The sequence below is a fragment of the Zingiber officinale genome, chromosome 9A, assembly GCF_018446385.1.
Source record: "Zingiber officinale cultivar Zhangliang chromosome 9A, Zo_v1.1, whole genome shotgun sequence".
In the NCBI taxonomy this organism is placed as follows: domain Eukaryota; kingdom Viridiplantae; phylum Streptophyta; class Magnoliopsida; order Zingiberales; family Zingiberaceae; genus Zingiber; species Zingiber officinale.
In genome coordinates this window covers 126321689-126331318 of record NC_056002.1, presented here as the reverse complement: position 1 = coordinate 126331318, position 9630 = coordinate 126321689, and the positions used below count along the sequence as shown (strand labels likewise).

Below are 9630 nucleotides of genomic sequence, written 5' to 3'. Positions count from 1 at the left end.
TTCTAGCTAGGAGAAGAAGGAGAGAAAAGAGGTTTTGTTTCTAGCATCCCTTGGAGCTTGGTGGTGGTGGTCGGACCTCTACTTCTCTTGGAGAATTGTGGTGGCCGAATCTTGCTTGGAGAAGAAGGTGGCTTAGGTGGATTCTCATCTCGGTAGATCATTGCCCACACAACGTCCGGGATAAGAAGAGGAATACGGTAGAAGATCAAGAAGTTATTTGCTTACAAAGAAAGGTATAACTAGTAATTATTTTCTGCATCATACTAGTTTTCTATGTATAGTTATTTTTGGAAATACCAAACACAAGAGGCATATGATTCTAAAGTTTTCAGATTTATTTCAAATTTGTGTTTCTTTTGTTTTATTTTTCGAATTTGTGATTCGATTGTTCTTTTTGGTTAAACCTAGAGTTATATAAGGAAATTAAATATTAGCTTTCCTTAAAAGGTTGTGTCTAGGCGGTGGTGGATGCTCCCATACCCAAGAAGGTCATGTGTCTCGCCATGCAGTCCTGGAAGCTAATTTTAGAAATTAATATTTAATTAAATTTATAACATAGGTGGATTAGGATCAATAGTATTAAGTTCCGCTTGCGATCCAAGTCTAAACCATTAAGAACAGATAAGTTAAATTTGGAATCAATAATGTTAAGTTCCGTTTGTGATTCCTAATTTAACTTCTAAAGAACACAATAAGTTGTTTAGGAAAAGGTTCGACACTTGTACAAAATTTTTGTATAGTGGAACCGGTACGATTCTCCTAGGACCAACCAACAATTGGTATCAGAGCTAGGGTTTGCCTCTGTGTGTTTGGTTTTCAAATAGATTATGCACATGTCATACATAATTTAGGCAGGATAATAATAGGATGTGCTAACTTTGTAGTTGCAGGCTCCAACTATTATGACATATAGATATTGTGTCTGATTGGACCATTAGACATGTCAAGGGCATTTTATTGTGTGTGCATGATTATAAAATTAAATACAGCAGGAGTTGTATTAGTTATTAGGATTTTACATTTTTGTTTCGATCTCGATTATATGTACATTCCTTTATGGAATATAGGATCGATATATGTAAAATTCTATTTTTGTCGTGGATTGTATTCTTGCGAAGCGTGGTGTTATTGGAGGACCAGAGGCGCAGCAGAAAAGGAAGCTCGATGGACCCGACGACATGGACTCGATGGTGGTGGCTAAAGATGGCAGCAGCCAGGGTTGAAACACACGAAGAACAGTGATGGAAGAAGTCATAATAGTTGGAAAATTAATTTCCATATTTATTGCTTTTATTTACTGTGATGTGCATGTGATGTATGCTAGCATAGGTTAAAATTATTCCTCACTTTAAAAAACTAAGTGGGAGAGAGATTTTTAAATAAATTCCATGGTCTCCATTACTGGTTTGTAAGTGATGCAACAAGCTTGCGTGTTGGCTCTGAGTGCCTCCCTCCACAACGGATGAGTTTGTTGTGGATCACTAGATCAAACTTCCTTTATGGATGGTTATGGGAAATTATTTAGGAGCGAGTGATCTTCTCCAACTAAAGGGGCATAATCCTATTTAATAGACTAAGTATCAACTAATGGTATACACTTAAACGCAATCAATAGTATCCTCCCCAACGGAGTCACTGCTATTGTTTTGTGGGACCAAAGGAATACCAACTATTAATTTGTCATAAAGCTAGGTGAAACCCTGCTCTTACAAATGTTTGAATTTGTATATGTCCATACTAACGTGGCATGCAAAATTCACGATGTTTGAGGTAATTTTGTCATAAAGTTAGGTTGACAAAATAAATTGGGTAAAACCTCCTCTTACAAACAAATGAATTTGTATACGTCTACACTAACGTGGCATACAAAATTCATGACGTTTGAGGTAATTTAAGGATGACAAGATAATTAGTTGGTAAGACCCTCCTCTTACAAATGTTTGATTTTGTATACGTCCACACTAACGTGACATACAAAATTCACGGTATTAGAGGTGTTGGTGAATTTAAATGATATTGTTTTGAGGAATCAATATTATTTTAAATTCAAAGTTTTGACCAAATATTTGAACAAAGACAAGACCAACTATTAATTTTATTCTTCATAAAGTAAGGTTGACGAGATAATAAAATTAATAGATAAAATCTCCTCTTTGAATTTGTATACGTCCACACTAACGTGGCATACAAAATTCATGGGGATTTTTAAGGAGTTGGTCTTGACCAAATATTTTTGTGATTCTTAGGATTTAAAATGTTAGTCAATCCCCTAGCTGTTATACTATAAGATAGACTTAGTGGTCCCAATTATAATGATTGGAAATAAGACTTGGACATTAAGGTGGACTGTCTTCTTAGAACTAAGAACAATAAAAGTGTATTTTATCCATTAGTTGTTACATGTTTAGTGGAGTTATCTACCAGTACCTGGTGTGTAGATATGGGAACCACTGACAATGTCTATAATCAGGAAACCCGACAACTATATGAAGGGGAAATCACCGTCTACATGGGCACTACTGCAAAAGTAGCAGCTGTTGCAGTGGGAGATGTTTATCCTCTTATAGGAGTAAAAAGTGGATTTTGAGAAAATTATCTTTACATACCAAGTTTAGAAAGAACTTGATTTCGGTTTCTAAACTATCAAAGAATAGATATTCTGTCTATTTTGATAACAAACTTATTATCAAGAAAAATAGGGAAGTTATCTGTTCTGGTATGTTGGTTGATAATTTATAATCTAATAACTCCCACAATGCAATAAATGAAAATTAATAACACATCTTCTAACTTTAATAAGAGAAAATCATATTTTTGGCATATAAGGCTAGGTTATATTAACTTGAGTAGGATTCAAAGGATAATAACCAATGAACTCTTGGGTTCATTGGTAGTGGAAATCTTTCCAACTTGCGAGTCTTACTTGGAAGGAAAAATGACCAAGAAGCTTTTAAGTCTAAGGGGTATAGAGCCAAAGATGTGTTGGAATTGGTTCATTCTGATTTGTGTGGATCTATGACTATCTAGGAAAGAGATGGTTTTGAATATTTCGTCTATTTTATAGACAACTATTCAAAATACAGGTACATTTACTTAATGCGCCACAAGTCTAAGTGCTTTGATAAGTTCAAAGAGTATTAGGCTGATGTGGAGTAACGTCAAGATAAAAGTATCAAGACACTATGTTGAGATCGTAGTGGCAAGTACCTCTTGGGAGAGTTTAGGAGTCACTTATCAGAAGTCGGGATTCAATCCAAACTAACTGCACCTGGTACACCCCAACAGAATGATGTAGTAAGAAGGTATAAGACTCTAATGGAAATAGTTAGATCAATGATAAGTTATTCAGAATTACCAAAATTCGTTTTGAGAATATACACTAGAAACGGAAGTGAATATAGTACCTTCTAAGTCAGAACTCTCTACTCCCATAGAATTACAAAATGGGTGTAAGCCTAGTCTGAAGCATATTCAGGTGGTCTAGCACATGAGAGATACTGATAAGTTGGACAGGAGTTCACATGTTCATAAGTTATCCTAGAGAAACGAAAGGAGGTTTATAGTCCTAAAAATCAGAAGGTCATTGTTAGCACTAATGCACGATTTTTAGAAGATGACTATAATAAACCATAAGCCTATAAGTAAATTTGTTCTTAAGGAAATAATAAAGGACACGTCTAATCTAGTACCAACTGTACAAGATGAAATATCACAAGAAACTGCAACACGTATCACAGATGATACACAATTGCAGAAAGTACCTCGTCGTAGTGGGAGGGTTGTTAGGCAACCTAAAATATTCATGTTTTGGGAGAGTCTTTGGACTTGATTCCTGGTGAACATGAATCTAATTCCCGGACATATGACAAAGCGCTCTAAGATAAAGATGCAGCATCTTTTTAAAGAGCAATGAATACAGAATATATGTATTCTAATAAAGTCTGGGAGCTTGTAGAACCACCAAATGGTGTAAAAGTCATTGGGTGAAAATAAGTCTACAATAGTAAAAGAGGGATAGACAGGAAGGTGGAAACTTTTAAAGCACAGCTTGTTGAAAAAGGAAACTTTTTCACCGGTAGCCATACTTAAGTCTATCCGGATTCTTTTATCTATTACTTCTCATATAGACTATGAGATTTAGCAAGTGGATGTCAAGACAGCTTTCCTTAATGGAAGTCTTGAAGAAAACATTCATATATAGCAACCAGAAGGGTTCATTGCAAAGAGCAAAGAGAAAAGAGCATCTTATGTGCAAGCTTAATCAGTCTATGGACTGAAGTAAAGCTTCAAGGTCTTGGAAGATCCAGTTTAATAAAGTAATCCAGACCTATGGATTTATTTAATAACCGGATGAGTCTTGTGTATACAAGAAGTATGATGGAAATGTGGTGGTATTTCTTGTACTATACGTTGATAACATTTTTGGTAGTTGGAAACAATATCAAAGTGTTGTCAGAAGTAAGGGTATGGTTGTCCAAACAATTCGATATGAAGGACTTGGGAGAATGCATATATTCTTGGGATCAAAGTAATAAGGGATCGCAAGAAAAGAATATTTTACTTATCCCAAGCTTCATATATCGAAACAATCCTTGCTCGTTTTAGCATGCAAGACTTCAAGAAAGGTTTTCTACCTTTTAGGCATGGAGTAGCTTTATCTAAAGAAATATCTCTGAAGACATCAAAGGAGATAAAGGACATGAAAGCAGTTCCTTATGCTTTAGCTATCGGAAGCCTAATGTATGTAATACTATGTACGAGACTAGATATATGTTTTGCCCAGGGCATAGTTAGCATATATCGAAGTAACCCAGGACCAGAACACTAGACTGCTGTAAAGCATATACTAGAGTATAGATGCTAGTTTACAAGGCAGATAATTTGATCCTTGTGGGTTACACAGATTTTGACTTCCAATCAGATAGGGACAATAGTAAATCGACCTCGGGGTTTTGCGTTTACTTTAGGAGGTAAAACTATAACAACGGAGGAGTGTTAAGCATAGATGTTTTTCGGTCTCCACCATAGAAGCTGAGTATGTGGCAGCCTCTAAGGTAACCATAGAAGCTGTATGGCTCAGAAACTTCATGATAGACTTAGATATGATTTCTGGTTTGTCCAAAAATTATTACAATTTATTATAATAATAGTGGTGCAGTAGTAAACTTGAAGAAAACATAAGTTCATAAGACAAGTAAACACAATAGAGCGCAAGTACTACCCAATACGAGACATCATATAACAAGGAAAAGTTGTTGCCGCCTAGATTGCATCAGGTGATGACCTATAGATTCCTTCACTAAGGTCCTTAAGGTAAGAGCTTTTGATGGACATGTTGAAGGGTTGGGAATCAGATGTATTGCAGTATTTATGGCAGCATAGTCTTTTAGTATAAGTCGGAGATTGTTAGAGTGTATACTAAAAGCCTAGCTTTTGTATAAACATTTATTTAGAAATAAAGAATCACAATGGTCAAATACCTACATTTATTTGTTAAGTGTAGTTGTTCAATTAATTTATATTGTAGATAACATGGTGTGTGGTGTCACACACAGAAGATCATGTTATCAGTTCTTTATAAATTATAAACAGTTGCTCACGACTAAGATGGAAAGAAACAAACCATTGGAATAGTCGTAGTGTAATTAGGTATTAGTTTATCTTGACTAATAAATTACACTAGTACACTCTAAGTATATTGAGTAGGACCATTTTAGATAAGTTCTTTTTATACTGACTTGATAAAAGAACTAGACCTATGGAAGTGTGTGCTCTAAATCCTAATATAATAACAAACACATATATTTAGTATTTATTTCTTTGACATATCAATGTGTGAGATTTAGCTCGATAAATCAATAAGTCTGATAAGTTGGGAAATGATATTTCTTATAGTGTGTGTTGTTGATTATAGAAGGAAACTGTGTCCTAGTAATCTAGGTTGAGAATGACCCCAAGAGGAGCTCATAAGGATTGTCATGTTAAACCCTGCAGGTGGACTTAGTCCGACATGACGATGAGGTTGAGTGGTACTACTCTTGGACTAAGATATTAATTAAGTGAGTTGTCAGTAACTCATTTAATTAGTGGACATTCGACATCTTAAACATAGGGGGACTAACACACTCATAATAAGAATGAGCCCAAAATATAATTTGTGATTGGTGCGGTAGTTCAATAATAATTCTTTAGTGGTATGAATTATTATTGATGAAGTTAAGTTGTGTGTTTGAGGCGAACACGAGAAGCTTAATTTCATCGGGAGACCAAAACCAATTCCTCCTCTCGGTCCCTATCGTAGCCTCTTGTATATAGAGATTTATACCCACCACATACCCACTTCTTACCCACCTTTATACCCATCCTATTGGGGCCGGCCAAGCAAGCTTGGAACCCAAGCTTGGGTCAACCAATTAGTAAATAGGATGAGTTGAGTTGGTGTGGCCGGCCCTAGCTTGAACCTAAGCTTGGTGTGGCCGGCCACATCATATTAAAAGGGATTTTATTTTTAATCTTTTCTTAATGTGGATATCATGATTTTAAAAGAGAGTTTAAAATTTAAATCTTTCCTTTTATAGCTTTTTACAAAAGATTAAGAAAAGATTTGAAATCTTTCCTTATTTGTAAATTGAAAGGTGGATTTTAATTTTAAGAAAACTTTCCTTTTTTAACCATGTTCATGATTTAAAAGAGAGTTTAAAAATTAAATATTTCTTTTATAATCACTACAACAAAAACCCTCATAGACATCGGTTTTCCACCGGTGTCTATTACATTTTCGACCGATGTCTATGAAGCCGATGTAAAAGGTCTGCCATTTTAGACATCGGGTTAAAACCGATGTAGTATCACTTAACGACACCGGTGTTCGAATCGGTTATTAACCGGTGTAGTATCACTTAACGACACCGTTTCATCAACGGTGTAAAACCGATGTAATATTATATGTTAATAACACTAGTTTTGGCAGCGATATACAACCAATGTAATATTAGTTAATAACACCGGTTTTGCAGCGGTGGAAACCCGATGTAATTTCATTATTTTTTAACAGCATAAATTCAATTTCCGAAACAGTGAAAAAATGATAAAATGCACCAATATTATTCTTACAACAGTATCCATAAAATACACAAATATTCACAAATTACACATATTCTTCTTCCATCAGTATCCATAAAATACACAAATATTCATAAATTACATAAATATTCTTCTTACAACAGTATCCATAAAATGCACAAATTCTTTTCACAACATCAAAAGGTAATAAATATTGTACACATCAAGATAATATCCGTAATTTACATTCCATGCAAATGCATGCATCATCCAAAGTTTTCAAAAATCAAATACATTTCCTACTCAAATGTAATCTAGCATGCATTCAGCCCACTCGAACCGCACTTCATCAATTTCAACTTTGGAGTACTTGAGATTTGTAAACTGTAAAAACACATAAATAATATATTAGTAAACCAAGACCAAAAATCATAATTGAAAAAGTAGTAAGAGCACCATGTAACAAGATGACTAATTGGAATGCTTAAAAAGAAAAACATTCATCAATTATCTCAACCACATCATATAGTGATAGATCTATCATTCCTGGGAACTTAATATAATCCAAATTAAAAATTTTAATCTAACTACATAAACAACAATTTAATCTTTCAAATTCAATTCATTAGTAGTCGACCCAAATGACATAACTGTTTACCACTAAGAGTACATGGAAAGTAAATAAATTCACTTTTAGTTTGTAAATAATAAATTCACTTTTATCACTAAGAGTACGTGGAAAGTAAATAAAGATGAGTAACATCAATTCATTTATATGATTTCCAATGAGATATATATGCACCTTAGATGATAATTTATGTTTCAAAAGTGAAGCAACAGAGCATAAAGCAACAATAGTCAATAACCACACCTCATCGCCAATGTCATTCATGTAAAGATTCAGCCATAGCAAGGACTTAGTTTTCTTAACATACTCAGTGATGCTAAAGGCGCCTTTGGGACCAATCTCATTGTTGCCAATATCTAGAAGTGTTATTTTTCCTAAACAAGAAGAAATATAGTTTTACATAATTGCTGAGAAGTAGTACAATCAATAAATACTGGAAAGTCAACAGATCTGATGAAGAAATTAAATCTGTAAGAAAAAACTGCATGGATAGAAAATCTAAGTGTGTGTAAGTCTTATTAGCTTGAGATGTATAGATCGAATTGCCTTATTCTCAACTAGTGCTCCAGCAAGACTTGCAAAACCCTATAAAATTTCACATGGAAATAAGGTGTAAGGAGTAAGGACACCAGAAACAAAGTGTAAAAGATCTAGGAATTTCGTAAAAAAACATGAAAGATTGCCCAAGAATAAGGTCATACAGAATACAATTGTGTGTAAGTCTTAAGTCTGTGTGGATTGGCTGTAAATGGATGTGGAATGGCTACTCTTTCCCTGTTTGCGCAGATGATCAAGTTCAGATTGCGACCAGATAGGATTACCTTCATCGGAATTTTGATGGCTTGCAGCCATGTAGGCATGATTGACACTGCTATCATCGGCTTCAATTGCATGAAGACGGTTTATAGAGTTGAGCCAAAGGCAGAACATGTTGGATGCTTGGTGGATGCTCTTTCTCGTGGGGGGTATCTCGATAAGGTGAGATCAGTGCTTGAGAGCATGCTTTTCGAAACAAATGCTTCTGCTTGGCGTGCACTTTTAGGTGGATGCTTTGCTCATGGTGATTACGAGTTGGGCGTAGTGGTGGCGAGGCATCTCATTGAGCTTGAGCCACCTGAGGAAAGTGGATATGTAGCTCTGCAAAAGTTGTATGCGATTACTGGTAGAACAGAGGATGCATTGAAAGTGAGGAAACTGATGTGTGATTTGGACATCAAACAATCCTTAGGAGCAAGCATGATTGAAGTGGAAGGAGCAACGTGTGAGTTCTTGGCAGGAACACTATGATCATCTAGAGATAGGTAAATACAATCTCATACAATTCCAAACAATCTTTATCTAAACCAGAAGAGAGGAATCAATGGAATGTGCCTGGGTTAGGCATGATAGAGATCCATCCGAGTCACTTTCCGCACTATGCTCAGTTTGGCATGGTTGTAGTACGGCTCGAGAATTGGATTTGCCCTGCAAGCTGCTAGTATGGCATAACCCTTTGACACTACCCAATTTGCATCTCTAATCGGAACTACTAATGGAAAACTAACATATCATAAAGTAGAAAATTTTAAATTCAACATTTTAACCTACCATGGAAACAAACACTCCACAAGAGTATATCTGAGGACATTGTAAAAGTTTCAAGATTGTTCATGTGGGCATTTAGTTTAGTAAAAGGAAGTTAAAAGATGGGCATACAAGTTCCTGACTTACATCTAACAAGTGTCGTAGCTTAACGGGACTAAATTGATCCACTGAGGAACCACTGGTTCTTTCTTCTCTGCTCTTTTCTTGGAAGCAGAGAAGAACTAGCTAAACATAGTGCGGAAAACCGACCTAAACAAACTAAGATAAATACAGTCAAATGAACTAGCTAAACATAGTAGGGTATTTGCATTTAGCAACTACAATTAGGAGTATGCTAATTACTTTGTGTGAATTCC

The 9630-nt window shown here is 35.2% G+C and overlaps 1 protein-coding gene across 1 annotated transcript; it reads left to right on the top strand.

Annotated features, from left to right (window-relative positions):
- The first annotated feature begins 8449 nt into the window (after positions 1 to 8449).
- LOC122019557 (pentatricopeptide repeat-containing protein At5g56310-like) lies at positions 8450 to 8977 on the top strand. The gene has a single exon (XM_042577016.1). The coding sequence runs from the start codon at positions 8450 to 8452 to the stop codon at positions 8975 to 8977; it is 528 nt and encodes a 175-aa protein (XP_042432950.1).
- Positions 8978 to 9630: the final 653 nt, after the last annotated feature.

Bases quoted from the DNA above. Each gene is read 5' to 3' on its own strand.
- LOC122019557 (XM_042577016.1), top strand. From the start codon at position 8,450: ATGGCTACTCTTTCCCTGTTTGCGCAGATGATCAAGTTCAGATTGCGA.